The following is a 17,308-nucleotide window of genomic DNA, read 5'->3' on the forward strand; positions in this document are numbered from 1 at the left end:
CGGCAAAATAACTCGTTAGAAGCAGCAAAATTCCCACCGTCACGGCAGCTGCTCAGCCAAATCAGCCGCTTAACCAACTTTGATCAGAAAGCGCCACTTCTCTCACCGTTTTCGGCTCCCGCTGCCAGCTTATACTCCTACTGCTGATTCGTCAAAAATTTGCAATTCCTGCTGGCTTCTTCCTGTTTGACTGCTTACCGCGCCGAAAACGACAGACGGTGACCCGATGTCGCGAAAAATAAAGATGTCTCTGTCAAAAATCGGTTTGATGCTACGTTTTAAGTGGAATAAGAAAAAGCAGCGAGTAGCGACCCCTGCTGAAACGAGGGGAGTAGGAGGAAGATGAGCGAGGAAAGCACAGCACTTTATTATATCGCTCACAAACCTATAAATATAAATAATCCTTCTTCCGTTCCGATTCCGATTCCGATGGGAATGGCAAGTGCAAAGCCGGAGTTCACAGCCTGCGCGGGCCGCAGTCGAAGAGCGCGAGACAGTCGCGAAACAGACGTCTGACGTTGTTCAACCCGAGGGTAAGATTGTTCATTCAGATGTCAATAAATTTAATAAAAATATTATAAAAGTATAAATATTAAAACAATTGCACCGTTCTGGGGGCGCAGCTACCGTATGTCCAGCAGGTCTAAGCCGGCGAATACAAATTTATTCAGTAGCCTTTGAGTGACTTTATTTGTTCCGCCAACATTCGAACGCAGGCGGGTGCATAATCCCGTGGGATCAGCATCAGCATACGCGATGCATGTAATACACCTCTATGCTGCGGCTGCGGCATTTACTATTGAGCTGATTGTATTATTTAGCATAATAACAGTGGCCGCTTCGTTGCGCGATGCTACTACAAATAGGGCTGACGACGCGAAAGGAAGCATAAATCCTCGGTCCTCGGCTGAGGCTCAGTCCCTTCGTCGGCTAGCCCTAGCTGACGCACGTAGGTCGATTCTGTTTAGCCGTCGTCGTCGTCGTCGACGACGACGTCGTAATAAATTTTTGACATTCGCAGCTACAAGTTCTGCGCCACTAGGCAGCGCGCGACCCCGTCTCCGGCTGGGAAGGCAAGAACACAAAAGGTTGCACATTTTTACACGCCGCCCGGAGTGCGAAAGCGCACCAGGATATATGGGCCTATTGTTTAGCTCAACTGGCCACCAGCGGGCGGCGAAACCGTGAAAGGTGTTCATTCTCGAGCTTCCGAAGTGGAGGATTGTCGACGGCTTTTTTCTCTCTTCTTTTGCGAATTGCTGCTTTTCTGATATTTTAATATTCCACTTTATTGGAGTGGGCCATTGTGAACACGAAATAAAATGTTTTATTCTGCGGCCAAGATCGATTGCCGTTGGCAAATGCTACCGACAGTAGGAATGCGATCAGCGGGTTCTTTTAATGTTCTGGAATTCGTGTAAACTGTCATAATCGTTATACACTGATAAATAATTTCACCCTATTTTTGTCTCATTTCAGTCGGTCTCTCACCGAACCTGCCCTCGCCCGGATCCGTTCCGACGACGACGAACCTATTTGGAGCAGCCGCGGCAGCTGCTGCCGCCGTCGGGAATCCCGCCAACGCTCACGCCCTGGCCGGTTTGGTGTCCCAGCATCGATTGCTTGAACTGTCCCGCTTTGGACTGCGTGGCTACGATCTGGCACAGCATATGCTAACCCAGCAGGGTGCGGTGTCAAAGCTGTTAGGTAAGTGCCACCCAACTCTTCCTTCCTCAGGTTTGAAATTGATCCGTACGGCAGCTGTTTTGACTGCCGGTGGAAAGGGGGTCAATTATCGTCAGCTCCGGCTAGTAATTGTTGTGTTTGGCTAAATTGTACAATAAGATACCGGACCACTTTAGAAGGAGGCGTTTAATTTAATTTCGTTTGGTAGAGGAATGTTTAAAATAAGAAATTTCCGAAAAAGTGAAAAGGGATTGAAGGCAAGGTTTCGATATTAAAAGCTATCATTACTGACGTTATGGTTGACGAATGCCGTATTCGACCGGGTTGGTCATCTGCCTGCCACCGGCTCCGCCCTACCGGATGCCTCTGCTATCTCTGGTTTGTGGTGATGATACTGTTAACCTATTGTATGCAAACGCAATTATACGGTTTGATCTTTGTTGCAACCCGCAGTAACAACACCGGAAGTTTTTTTTTATGTACAATGATGATGGGTTTTATTTTGAGCTACAAACGTGCTATGCATTAGAGATGGTCGGGTTTCGGGCTTGGAAACCTCCCGACGGGTTCGGGTCGGGTTCGGGTTTGAAAATTTTAGAAAGCATCGGGTACGGGTCGGGTTCGGGTTTGGTGAAAAAAAAAATTTCGGGTTCGGGTCGGGTTCGGGTTCGAAAATTTCGGGTTCAGGTCGGGTTTGGGTATGAAAACCCGAAACCAGACTATAAAATCTATGAAATCTCGGGTTCGGGTCGGGTTCGGGTTTCATAGAAAAAAAAATTCTCGGGTTCGGGTATGAACGAATAAAAATGGTTCGGGTTCGGGTCGGGCTCGGGTTTCGACAGAAAAAAAAATTCGGGTTCGGGTCGGGTACGGGTTTGAAAAACATCAAACCCTACCATCTCTACTATGCATCACATATAGTCACATGATGTGAAAAAGTACTAAACCATTGAATAAGTGGTTTATAAAAAATATATTCATTATAAAAAATCTATAATTATTACTGTAACCTATTCCACTAACTACCGCACCAAAATCAAAATGCAGACCAAAAACTCCAAACTAAATTTCAGAACACATCCTGCTCTGTCACCATCCATTTAAATTAAGGAAATCAATTCTTAAGTATAATATTTGGAAACCACAGCCCAGGGCCGGATTTGGGTTAATGCGAATAATTCCGCGCACTCTACTTAAAAAACTATTTTGCAACAGTAGATTTTATTAAAACTTAGCCAAATGTACATGCTTTAGACCATCGCATTGTGACGTCACGCATCTGAGTTTGAAAGAGACTGGTAACTTTGTTTACCTCCAGGCGATGTAATTTAGCTCTAATTTATAGCGGATACTTTCAATCGTCACCAAAATGTCCTTAAAATGTTTTGCATGAGGTGCCAGTACACAGCATTTCCATTACGCACACGGTTAGTTAAGCAGAAAAAAAGTACAAAGTTAAAACGTAAAGAAAGTAAACACTAACTGTCAGAAAAGTGATGTTAAAGAGATTCGGTGAGAAGGTCTATATAGGTAGTGGTGGGCACCATTTCGCCAATTCGCTAATCGCAAATATTCAGTTAGCGATTTAGCGATTTCGCTAATATTTAAGCTGATTGGCGAACTGTTAGCATCGCTAAAATTTTGGCGTTCAACACGTTAATCGCTAATTCGCTGATTTTGTAGAGAAGCGACAGTAAAACTGCGAATCTTAACTTTCGAGCACATGTTTCATTCAAACAACGTTCAATTGTCTTAATTGTCCAGAATTCCTCACTTTACAACACAAGTGCAGTCAGTCTTTCTATCCTAGAATGGGGTTTCAGTTGTCGTAAAAGCCACAGATGCATTCTTAAGAACAAGCTCAAAATGATCTAGAATAAATTTTTGGCAAAATTATGACAACTTTGGCTCTACTTTTTCGAATAAAGCTTGATATGCAGTTCAAAAGAAAAGGGGGTCAAGAAATTTCACCATTTTTACCAACCGCAATTTTGTCAACTGGAAATTCTCCACAGTAACATTATCTACACATTTCTTTACACATTTCTTTGAATGCACTTAAATGAAGCATTCGAAACCATGTTATATTCCGTGTGGCATTATATTCACATGCAATGTAAATGAATATATTTTTAATTTGCATGCATATTTATATTCAAAGCATTAAATTTATATCACTTAACGTACAAACTTACATGGTTAAAAACGATTCTGTAAAAGCAAAGCCTTGGTGCTACATTCCGATTCGGAACTTGACCTTCTGTTTACTATACACAGACTTCGCAGCCAACTGTTGAGTGTACAGGACAATTGCGGGGCTGGCGCTACGATCCTACTGACACTAACAGTCTCTCCTAAGCCGAGACTCGAACCTACGACAACTGGCTTGTTAGGCCACCATCGTACCTCGAGACCAGCTGGGAAGGCTCTTCTGTATTGTGCATTATTAACGGTGTGAAATTTTATATGTTTTTTACTTGACATGCTAGAAACCGTTATGTGCCTTCGTTTGTATTAGTTGTAAATTTTAATTTTTGGTACTGTGTATCGTCAGTGAGCGTGGTTTAACATGGTTTCCGCTTTTTTTTCCTTTATATGCTAAAATATCTTCGTACTAAGCGACGATCAAATGGGCAAATAATCAACTGCTTGACTCTTTCTGCGCCTGAATAATGCCACTGCTCATTATTTCGCACCAATACAAGCTTCACAGCCGTACTTACACCACGAGAACTTCGTTGTCACGTTCGGTTTCGGTCACTTTCGGCGCACCGTTTGCATTAGGAAATTTCATTATATTACAAAAGTTCACATCAATGGACAACGTAATTCTAATTCCCTAACAAAAAAATAGTACGAGGGTGGTATCCAAGACACGACCGCATGTTTGACGTAGGACTACGATAGTTTTATATTTCATTTAGAGAATTCAGACTTTGTTCGATTTGACCACGTTTCACTTTCGACACGGTTTGACTTTGGCACACATAAGCCAAAAACGAACGGTTATGTTTAATCATAATTTATAGTTTTCTTGTTTTGCTTTTAAACAATTCAAACTCAACAACCACCAAGAGAAAGGTATTTTGTCCATTATGTTGCCGAAACCGAAACCAAAATAGACATGATCAAAGCAGTACTTAATACCGTGTTATACCTCTAATTACTCGGAAGGGTCATATCAAGTGTCTAAGTCGTTGAAGGCTTCATGCGGACGTTGCGTTCCAGATACTTTCAGATTATTGAGCCTAAATCCATCAAACGAACCTCTTACAACTTAAAATCCTAAACTAGTTCATTGGTGGCCACAAATTGTTACGGTCATATGCCACCAGAAAGTCATAAAAAGAAAAGTGTTCATTTTTAAAATAATTTAGATTATTTATTTGCAGACATCTATTTAAGAAGAACAAATACTGTTTTTAATATTGATGAATACCTTTCATCCTAATGCAGTCAAATTTCTTCAACACGCGAAAAAGAAATTTTTTATATAGGTCCTAAATAAGAACGATTTAGTAGAAGGCAAACTTTCTTTCATCTTCAATTGCGCTTGTGAAAGATAGCTCACTTACCGATTTCAAAGCAGTATCATTGTCAGTTTCTTACAACTACTTAGCAAAGAAGTCACATAAAAAATCCTGTATTTACAAGTTCGTTGGAAAAGTGACGATAAAGAGTTGCAGTTTTTAGTGCAAAATCTATATTCACAAAAATTTTGAAATATCCATTGGAATTTATGAGGATGTAACATGTAACAGTCGTTTTTTTTTTTTCATTTTAGGCCAATTGAAACATTTATTCATTAAGCAGAACCAGAAAAAAATTAATCAGTTTTAAGATACCAATGGAAAGACAAACATCAAAATGCCATATTTAAAAGTCATTCGTCTGTTTCCTTCAGAAATAAACCTAGCTTGGTTTGATAAACAACATTAACCTCTCCAACTGATGTTTGCATTATGTTGTTCAATTACAAGTCTGGCAATGACAGGTTGTGTTCATATGTTTAGTATCTTTCCACGATATTGTTTATATGTTGTGTTGTGCGACAGGTTGTGTTTATATGTTTAGTAATATTTTCTTGCAGATGCTGATGTAATATTTTTGTAATTGAAAAATAGGAATATGAATGTTTAACCTAACGCCAAGATGCATATAATTTGGGTTTTCTCTATACCACAACCGCGTAATGCAACTAGGATTGTCATATTGAATTAAATTTATTTAAATGGAAAAATATAACCATCAGTACAGCTTAAACGAGCCATCTGAACTATCTGTTTAAAAATCTTTACGCAGCATATTGGTTTTCTATTGTCTTTAAATAGCCTATAGTTGGTCATTTAAATAAATCTGAGAAAAACAGAGTGTAGAATTCAAAAAGTCAGCAACCCAATGCAACTTCTAATTTTAGGAATTTGAAAGAAGTTTCTATCATTAAACATGGATATGAAAATCACTACGGTTGCAGTTCACATGCCATCTACTCGTCACGACAACCAAAAGGAAACGAGCAACGGGGTAGCAGCTTCTGATTAGAAGAATGTTAACACAACTTACGTTGAAGAGATATTTTAATTATTATATAACAATCTTTCGCAATATTCTACCTGTCGATTAAGACATCGGTGTTTGAAATCTGTTCAGAGGTAGTAATACAATAAGCACTTTAAAACGATGAGAAAACATCTGTTGCAGCTATATAAAGCGAGCTCGTGATTGGTTGAAAGCTGAGAAACTGAACTAGAAGAAGTAGATTTCAACTGAACTTTTTACTAATTTACTGTTCATCGTACAATGTACAATGATATGCCAATTATTGTATCACAACCGTCGTCGTTCGATCAAAGCATTGGTGGTCAAAATCCGTTCAGTTGTAATCACATATTGGATGCAACATCCAACATCGTGATATAGGGTAGTTTGGGGTAATTTGGACCCCCTAAGGAAAACTCCTGTTATTTCGTAACCTGTTTTTTCTATCCCATAAACGTAATGTACTATAGTAATATTGATCTGTTTTCTATGTTTCTGCACGAAAAAACCTTGATATTAAGGTCAAAAGAACAAAAAAAAATAACGAAACTAAAAATTATAATTTTCGGACATAAAAAAATCGTTTGGGGTGAAAATGGACAGCTATTGGGGTAATATGGACAGTGTTTGGGGTGATGTGGACAGGGTAAAAAATGTGAGTTTTATAGTATCAATAGTTGCTTAATACACAGTAGAAGGTGGTATCAGGCATACGGAATGATAACTGCAATTCTTAGGCATTGCACAGTGGTTCCACAGTAGGCCAAAAAAATTTCCCTTCTCCAATTATTCATACTAGAAACTGAGTATGCGATCGTGTGTCGCACACGCGCGTTCGTGTGTGTGTGCATGTGTGTGTGTGTGCGTGCGTGCGCGCGCGTGTGTGTGTGAGAGAGAGTGTGTGTGTGCGTGTGTATGTGTGTGTGTGATTGTGTGTGTCTGTCTATGTGTGTGTATGTGTGTGTGTCAGTGTATGTGTGATGTAAGTTTCATGTGAATCGGGTGATATATCAATTTTTGGCAGCACTTTGAATGTTGCTGTGTCAGGAAATTTCAATGATTTTTATGTTCGAAAATCACAATTTTGAGCCTAACTTCGATTACCTAATTCCCTCAATTTTGATCTGATTTTGGATCAACGAGTTTCGTTTTGAGGGGAAATTTATGTTATTTTTCAGAACTCTTGTGTACCGTACAGTCTCGTGAAACAGTTCGGAATGATCGGATAATCAACAGCCTATACGAAATTAACCGTATTTTTCAAATTTTTGGGTCCCGGTTTGCATATCGTCGTTCCAAATCCGTTAATCCCGAATTCGCGAAACGAAAAAATATATAACGAATGTACGTTGACGTACGATTTCTTATTTTTCCTTGAAAGACCTATCAAATTCCTTAAATTTTCCATTAAATCTTTTAATCGGTCAAACGGCTCACAAGTTACAATTTTTTGAAAAATGATTGCCGATTTTTGGCAACTTTAATCCAAAATGGATCACACTAAGGACCAAACAAAAAAATACGGGTTTAAAGTTTTTCGATAAAGAACAAGTATATCAATGTTGAACATGATCTGAACAAATAATAAATCTGATAATAAGAAAGTTTTAACGGCATTTTAGGGGAACAACATTTTCGAACATCAGAAATGAGTTCAGCACCCAAAAATTGGCATTATACGTCTTTTTCAAGAATTTTAAAAAAAATTAGGTTTTTCCAACTTTTGTTCAGAAACCCGCCACTCTGCGGGGCATTGAAAACACTTTTTGTACAGATAAATCATCCCAGATTGCCTGCAACACTTTTTACAGTTCATTGTCAGTTCGCCGTCTATCCGTTCGTTTTTATATGCCCGCGGCATCAGTCCGACAAAAGAATTTACTTCAAACTCGCCTGACCATAACACCCCAAAAAAACTGTCCATTTTACCCCAAACAAGACGCCTTTCTAAAAACTCAATTCCTTCCACTATTTTCGGTCAAACTTATCGCAATCTTTCATTAAAATGTTCTCTTTTACTAGACAAACTCGGTTGACTGAACTGAACGGGTAAAATCTCAAAAAACCTTAAATACACAAGTGTAAAACTTACAGCAAAATCAACTATTGATGTTTCCTTTGTTTACATTGGCGCTGCGGTGCACCTGTCACAGCAAACCATGAAATTTTTATATTAGTTAGGGTTTAGTAGTTCAAGGAAAGGATGAAGTAGTACATGGAACCCAAAAATGTAATACTTTTCAAGATAAAGCACCTGTCCATTTCACCCCAGGGGTCCAAATTACCCCAAACTACCCTACTGTTGCGTAAAAAATTATTTTATCCCCGGTCGCACAGCGTAGTGTGCGAACACGCACCACTGTACGTCGACAGCAGCTACATTGTTTCCACTTGGCTTGACTGCACACAAATGGCAATCTAGTGCTACTGCACTGACGACGAGCGACCGTCTTCTCATACATGGCTCGGTGCAGTACTGTTGCCTGTGTCAGCATGTTTTCCCTCAAGACATCAGTTTTAATAACATTATCACAACAGATCGTTTAATTGTCTGATAAAGGAGGTTGTTAAGAACATTCCGAAAAAGCTTTACTTTCAAGACATCAAAATAGTCTAGGTTCATAGAAGCAAATATGAGTTGACCTATTGGGACGGGGAGATTCTGTCAAATTTTTTTTTGCCACTGAATAGAGGTTGTCATAGCAGGCAGTTGGTGTCCACTCGTGAAGTCTGTGCCAGGAGTGCTTGCATGTGATTGGTACATTGTTCGTAAAAATACGACCTTGAAACTTTTCATCAATTTTCACTGTTTAACAATTAAGTAACAATGATATATGAAGAATCACAAAATTGTCCATCATTTTATCAATCCAACGACATATTGATTATTGTGATCCATCATGTGGTTACATCAGTATTACCGTTTGAAATCTTTCATTCCGACGTTACATCTTGGTTTTTAGTTTCCTCAGAATGTATCTCGATATAGTGCGGTTAGACGTAGTCCTACGTCAAAAAAAGAAATTTCATTGCTCTGATTCAGTGCCTGAATTTTACATGGGATTGTCATGAGCGTAGCCAGAATTTCAAATAGGGGGGAGGGGAAGGCAAGCTCTTCAAGATTTTAGAAGTAAAAAAATGGTACACTAAGGTCGCTTTTTACGCGGTTGTTTTTACGCGGCTTTTTTACGTGGATTCCGGAATTTACGCGGTTTTTTAACGCGGATTCCGGAATTTACACGTTTTTTTACGCGGCACGTATCCCCCGCGTAAAAAGCGACTTTAGTGTGTTTTGAAAAATAGAAATAAATACTAGTCTTCAGTGATTGTTACATCAAGGCAACCAGTGAAAAGTTGTCCTTGACATCAGAGTGGAAAATTTGATTATTCTTTGTCCAATCTCGAATATAAATAGATGTTCTTTACTAAAAACTCTTAAGTTATTTAAACCTTTGGACAAATTACGAGTTAGTTTCAATTGAGATGCCGTCGATTGAAATAGTCATTAGTTTCATTTGAAATGATCCGAAAGAAGAAAGAGGGAAAGAGAGAAAGAAGTGATTCGATGACAGTAGCCGAAAGGAATCAAGTGAAAATAAAACTGTTCGAATCGAAATGACAGCGCGAGTATATCAGTTTCATTGTTTTGTTTCGAAAATGTAGAGCCCTGACAGTGATCACTGTTGAACAAAACGACGCCTGACGCTACTAATGCAATGTCGTCTTTCCACTGTCGCTCACACTGAACATGAAAAAGCCTCTTCTGTTCTACCTTTTTTTTTAATTTGCACTGCCACACGTACCGATCGATTTCCGCTGTTCTTCGTTGCCAAATTATTATATATTTTTACCGATTTGTTCAGTCTGTTCGACTCTTTATCACGCTTTTGCTGATAGATATTTTCCAGCACTTTTAACTGGACTTTTCGGTATGCTGACGAATACGTCCAAACACGCTGAATACTTGATAGTAATATAAGAGACCAGCTCTTGTTTATTTGACACTTTTGGGTTTGTCTGTTGCCGACGTTGCCCCTTTTTGATTGTGCAAATGCACTGGAAGAAATAAATATCTAATAGGGTTGGATATGACAACTACGAAGACACTGCGTGCGTGAGCGATGCACACTAACATGCGCCAGTTCCACTTTCACTCAAAAAACTGCACTACCAAAACTGTCGCTCGAATTCAGTCTTCTTGTATGATGGTTCTGATTAAAGCAAGCGGCTATATAACGTCTAGAATTATTATTGGCTATTATGTATATTACGCATATGTGTATGCAGATACTTATGGCTAAGAAAATCAATCTTTGACTTCGGATGAAAGGATTTAGGCGCCCTTTTTGTCGGAGGGCCCGGGCCATTTGCCCTTTTTGGCTCCCTCCCCCTTGAATGCGGGTCTGCCACCACCCAAAATCTTGATATCCAAAATCAAAAGGTGGATAACCTGAATCCAGAATCCAAAGAAAAAGTAGTTTAATGCTAATCCAAACCTCAAAGCCAGCAATAATTTCAACAACAAACCCAAAATTAAAAACGAAAAAAAAATTTTTTTGTATAAAATCCACCAGCCAAATATATCAAATTTAAACTAAACTAAACGAAAACGGAACCAGTAACTTTAAATAGGGTATCGGCTCTATTATCGTCAGGTTTGTCCAATTATCGTCCGGGGAGTCAATGAAATCATAGAGAACTAATTTTTGCAGGAAGATACTTTGCATTATGAAATTATAAAGAACCATCATGCCAGAAATTAAGGCTCTAGGACATCAATTACCCCCCCCCCCCCCCCCCCGGATGATTATAGGTTAAACCTGGTGATAATAGAGCTGATACCCTATATAAAAATAAGCAAAAACCGCCAGCCTGAATGCAAGATCAGAAACAGAATCAGAAGAGAACCGATTTGACCACACGTCGTCCGGCATCCTCGCGACGTGTTCGGCCCATCTTACCTTCATCAGGTGCACAATGGGAATCTCTCCAAGTAGTGTCTGCAGCTCCAAATACCGTCCAAATACGGCTAGTGCGACGCCGTGAGCGGCGTCCGGGTTTCAAGTCCATAGAAAACTACTGGACTAATAAGGGTTTTGTACATCGTCTGTTTCATGTGGCGCCATATGCTCCTGGATCGAAGCGTCCTGCGAGACCAGAAGGGGCCAGATTTCCTGCTTGAATACGTCGTTGGATCTTTTTACTTGTGTTACTGTCAGTGATTACCAGAGATCCCAAGTATACGAACTCATCGAGTACATCGCCGTCCATTATCACCGATTGTGGGAGGCGAATGTTGGTTTTCTCCGAGCCTCTCCCTTTGATATAATTAGTTTTCAACGCATTAATTTCTAGTCCAACTCTCCTATCCTCCGCTTTAAGTCTGGTGTAGATTGCCTTCGCCACACATAGGAGTAAATCAAGTTAAAACCTCATCAAATGTCAAAAAAGCAAAAGTTTATCAGCCATGTTCTGCATAGTCTCATTTTGGAGTGTGACACCTACTGAAACTTTTGACAGCTCATGAGCATCCAGAAATATTGATAACCTTTGTTAACAGCTGGTTGAAATCGATAAAATTTTAGCTTTAGATTTTTTTAAAGTCATAATATATGAAGTAAGTCAAGTATCAATGAGTTTCAATGTAAACAGACAATTGCAAATGAAAGCCTGTTTGTTTCTGGTCAAACTGGTGGTATTAGATCATCCGAACCAATCCGAACTCATGTGTTACATAATTGTGAAAATCATCGAAAAAATTCAACTTTTCAGTTTCCGGCAGTGTAGTTGCTTAGTACCGAGACATAGATTCACCAAAGTTCGCAGATTACGCTCTTGAAACTGCTCAGTTCTACATTCGGCTTTATCCTTGGCATCCAATGACTTCTACTTTGCATAAAGTATCAATTCATGAAGCCAATTTTTTTGTCTTTTTTTTTTTGTCTGTACCGTTCAAATTTTTCACGAGACTTTTTAGGATAGCCTGTAACCGTGATATTCTCAACAGGTTGCTATTGAATTTGGATCCTTGGATTACGAGCTTTCGGTCAGAATCCAAGTAAAGCGTTCAAACTTTTTCGACAAAGGTGATAACACTCTTCACTCTTCAGATTGTCCTGAGAGCTCAGATTGATTAATAAACAAAACAGTGTTAACCCCGGACCTCACTGATCTAAAAAATAGTTATGTTTCATTCATAAAGACTCAGCAATTTGTTATAGTAAAGAAACTACCATTAAATCCGAACTACATCATTAGAAAAGTAACAAATCACTGAAAGGTGGGCTATGCCATGAAAAATTTTCAGTCACAACTATTCGTTATACTATTTTTTCGTACGTTTCTAGTCCAAAAATCTTCAAAAAAATTCTGATCAGATTTGATGTTCTAAGTGCTCCACTGTGCGCCGTCTCAAAGTTTCTTGTAATAACGTCGAGGTCACCTGCGGAGGCTATGAGTTGTCTATTTTTGCTGAAAATAGTGCCTCTCATTTCGATGCCCGCTCGTCAGAATACACCCTCTAGAGCAATTTGAACAACGTGCAGGATAGTCCATCTCTTTTTTCTCAACCCCCTCCTCGATACGTCCACGTAGCACATCATTCGATCCAAGGTAGCTTTGATAAGTCGTGTTCATATTTCAGGAAAACCGTAGTCGTACATCATTAGCCATAGCTGGTTTCGACCGTCTGTATCTAACGCTGCCTTGAATTCCATGAAGACGTGGTGTGTGGGCACGTTGTACACGCGGCATTTCCGAAGGATCTGCCGGAGAGTGAAGATTTGATACATGGTAGTGCGTGCTTGCGTAAAGCCCGCTTGGTACTGTCCTGCAAATCCTTTTGCTAGAGGAGAAAGACGGCGGAGCAGAATCCGGGACTTTGCAGACTGTGCCACGGTTGTTGCTACATTGTTGCCGATTGCCTTTTTTATTGGCGGTGCATACATCTCCTTCCAACCATTCCTCCGGTTGTCTCTCTTCCACCCAAATCCTGGAAATTACATAGTAAAATGCCATTGCTAGTGCCTCCTTACCGTGTTTCTAGAGCTCTGTCGGTAGTCCTTACCTGCGGTAAGTTTGTGCTTTAGTGGCTCAATTTTCCGTTTGATCTCCGCTTTTGAGGTGCTTACCGAGAAACTGCTTTAACCTGTCGACCTTCTCGCACTCGCTTGAGATCATGTTTCCTCCCCGATCCCTACACATATCTAGGCTCGTTGTGTAGCCCACACAGTATTGTATCACCTTCTCATAAAACTTGCGCGTGTCATTGACCCGAAGCAGGTTCTCCAGCTCTTCACGATCTCTGTCCTCCGCGTAGACGCGAAGATGCGTAGATGCGTAGACAGCTTCTACAAGTCCTTTTTTACCTCTCTATCACTTGCTGGCATTAATGTAACCTCTACATTGCTGGCTTATTGTAACCTCTACACGCAAAAGTTGGAGTGTGCGTAACCAGATCATTTATGAGCGAAATTAGCGCATTTACTGATTAAAATTGGAACCAGCACAACGCATGTGCGTTGGGTATAACGCATTTGATGCTCTAGCGTATTTTGAATGTATTGCGCAGCTCCAAACCACTACACTTATAAAGCATCAGCCGATGTTCAAAAGGTTGGCATCGTTAAAACAGTGCAACCAGCAATCAATATTGATAAGTTGGCTACTGACTCCATTGAAGAAACTATTGTCTGAGCGATTCACTTTCATGAATCAGGTCATTCGAAAACATTATTCAATCATTAACAATAAACAAAAACATGAGATTAGTCTAAAACATTTTGTATTTAATTATGACTCTGGGTTCATTCACATGCATTCGGTTCTGCGTTACTGGCACCAGCGTCAATAACTTCCACGGCAACAAGGCTCGCTATTGGCTGTTTCGGTTGCTGACGATTTTTAGGGATGCACGAGCCGTTGATACGCACCGGCTCGCGAAGGTATAGAACGGTTTTTTGAGCGCCTCGAAACTGATCGTTCGCCCGAAGCCGAAGTTTACCGAGACATTACGATTTTTGTGTATATGATACATATTCTGATTTCGATCTCTGTCAATGTATTCCTTGTACAACATTTGCGTTATGCGTATCACGCATTGGTTGTGCGAAGTCAGAGCAAATTCTGTGCGAATTGAAAGGACACATTGGATGATGAAAGCTTGAACTTTTGCGTGTACCAGTGCCGCGGATCCGGCCTCACCAATTGCCGAGTGTAGCTTGTCCCATATATCGTCGAGAGTCGAAGCACATAGTTCCTTCGTGGAAACCAGTGTCTCGTCAAACAAGCGGGCGTAATTCTCTGTAGCCTGCGGGTTGTGCAACTGCCGGATGTTTGGACGAGGAGGGCGGTTTTATCTTGTGTGAAATACCGTAAATATATATGAGCGAACATGTACTGCTACTAGGTGGTGGTCCGAGTCTCGTGATGAGGCTGCCATTTTGTCTATAGCGCTCGAGACAACACGTTTCTGAATTCAGCCACCCGCTCCGGGTCAGACGCTGTTGTGAGCCGACGCTCAGAAAGATTATGATTTCCTCTGAGGAGCTCAATCGCCCTTCCTGCTTCCCTGTCAACATACCACCGAGGTACCATCACATTTGGTAACCATGATCTTTGTTTGGTTACTCGTATACCGGCGTATACCATAAGGTGGTACGAGTAGAAGTTATTGGGTAGGATGCTACGGACCGCAAAAGGATCTATTTTAAGTCTACAAGTACACGAAGTACTAATGGTACGCACTGCCTAGCCATTTACCAACCACAACATGGTCACGGTAGAACCACTTTTCACTGCGATAATCGTCTTCTTTTTCCTCTGACGGTGGTAAGGCTCTCTGTCTAAATACATTGTTGAACAAACATGTCAACCGAGTACTCGCCACCACGACGTTTTTTTCCTCAACAGTTTTTCTAGAAATGAGAATTACGCACGTTGTGTGCGGAGATATTGGAAATCATTTATGCATATTGTTTTGGCGATTATGTGTATCTGCATATTCTAAATTCTTGTAGCTTTGAATGCATGGAGCTTTGCCAGTTTTTCTATTTAATAGAAAACTTTTGTGTCGACAAGTAAAGGAGAATCGATATAACTGCTATGTCACTGCGCGTCTGCGTCGGTTGAAGGGAATACAGCGGTCGCGCGAAATGCTTCGGTGTTAACGCGTTTTCAGCCCGGGTGAGCTCATGTCTCACGGTGTCCATTCAGTCAGGTCGGAGTTAGTTTCGTTCGGTCGATGAATTTCGTGATTGAGCTAATGAGTACGCGATGTAAAGAGCTGAAGCGCGTTCTGGAAGATATTCGGAATTGATAATAGGCAAATATTTAAATACTTGGGTGCCTCGTGTGGCGGCTGGTTTTTCCACGCGCGTCGTTCGCATAGGATCAAAATGATACAAACGCAGTTGAGGAGATGGAGATATAAAATCGCCAATCGGAGTAGGTGTCGTTCGGTCAATAAATGTCATGAATAATCAAATTGACAGATTTCAAACACTTGGATGCTGCTAGTAATGGATGGTCTTCGGGCACGCCGCTAAAATAAGTTCGCGTTGTTCGATGTGAGAGATACGCATCGTTCGTCTTCGTAATAAACTAACTTCGCACGAAACATTGTTCGATTCCGTCACTTACCACGGTGATACAACCATTCTTTTACGTCGCAGTCGTGGAGATGCAGAGGTGAACTCGGTCTCCGACAACAACGACTGTTACACTTCCTTCCTTACAACATTCTCCCTTACCCTAACGATCGTAAGGACGTGGCCGGCGCCGTTGTTTTTTCACAACGCGGTAGCTACTAAATTGTTGTACACTGAAGATGGCAAACTAATCCTAAGTTGCCATTTACGTGGTTCCTTGTGCAACTTCACTAGCTCAGATCGATCACGGAGGAGCAACTACAAAATGTGCAGTCGTACAAGCACAAGCTCGAGCTGTGTGCGAAGATTTTGGAAATTTATATCACTGAACTTGTATCAACATAAATAGAACGAAGTAGACAGAAACTGGCCAAAATAACATTGCCAAACGAACGACAGCGTGCATTTATCTCTTCGATGCGATGGTAACGAATGACCATCCTGTTTTTTGTGTGAGAGGCGACGGTTGTTTTATTATGCTGCAATGCCAAGTCTAAATATCTCCTCTGGTACAGCATGGAAAATGGTTAATCATTGGAGACTTGGCCCTACGGCCCCTTTCAGCACCCAAAAATAAAATTGAAGTTGAAATGAGTGTCGAATTCGAAAATTATATTTTCTAATAAATTATAGTCCATATTACAACAAGCATCAAAAAGCTTGGCGCCCTCAGATTTTTATAATTCAAGACGATAAAAGCGTAAATTGGTAACTAGGTTGGCAATAAACTAAATTAAAAGAATCATGAAACCATTAATTTAAATTGCTTCTTTTGTTTGAACACAAAACTTACAAAAAAGTAAGGTGTAGTCGATACCTAAAGTGTTATTTCATTTTCGATACAAAATTTGTTTTAAATCACTTTTATTTTTTTTTTGTTCTTTATTTTTTTCATTTGATTTTGAGTAATATGACTTGTAGATAACTACTGGTTTTACTTAAAGTTTATTAATAACTCTTTACAGAACTTTCTATAAGAATTATAATTGTTTCTATTCGATATCCAATTCAATGAATAACCTTCATTAGAGCGATCATCCGGAAAATCAATAGTATAATGTTGCAAATTCGCGTCACAAATTAATTCAACACCAACCCGCGGTAGGGTAGAATATCTAATTTTTTCGTTTGTTAACAAGCGGAAATTTGATGTTCAACTTGACACTTTGGGGGGCGCATCACTGCTGGATGCAAATAGGGAGGAAATCCGTGTTGCTATGCTGTAAACTCGAATCATTCGGCTTGCTTCGCTCGGTGGCTGTGGTTACGCGATAGTAAAACCATCGTTTCGTCGTCAATACGACACTCAAGTGCACCGCTGTACTGGTCTGGCATTACCCGAATCGCTAGCTAGCCGCTGAAATTTATGCGCACACCAAATCCCATCCCGATTATCTTAATTTTATGCAAACAGCGTTGTTTTACACCTTTTCCGA

At 40.3% G+C, this 17,308-nt stretch overlaps 1 protein-coding gene across 3 annotated transcripts in view; it reads left to right on the forward strand.

Annotated features, from left to right (window-relative positions):
* The window catches only part of LOC129724126 (paired box protein Pax-6-like), a 190,923-nt gene that overhangs the window by 70,422 nt on the left and 103,193 nt on the right, over positions 1-17,308 (forward strand). For all 3 annotated transcript variants that reach the window (XM_055678768.1, XM_055678769.1, XM_055678770.1), the window contains exon 2: positions 1,480-1,707. In XM_055678768.1, coding sequence (XP_055534743.1) covers positions 1,480-1,707 — 228 coding nt within the window. The remainder of the gene's footprint in view (positions 1-1,479; positions 1,708-17,308) is intronic.

The sequence above is a fragment of the Wyeomyia smithii genome, chromosome 2, assembly GCF_029784165.1.
Source record: "Wyeomyia smithii strain HCP4-BCI-WySm-NY-G18 chromosome 2, ASM2978416v1, whole genome shotgun sequence".
Taxonomy (NCBI): domain Eukaryota; kingdom Metazoa; phylum Arthropoda; class Insecta; order Diptera; family Culicidae; genus Wyeomyia; species Wyeomyia smithii.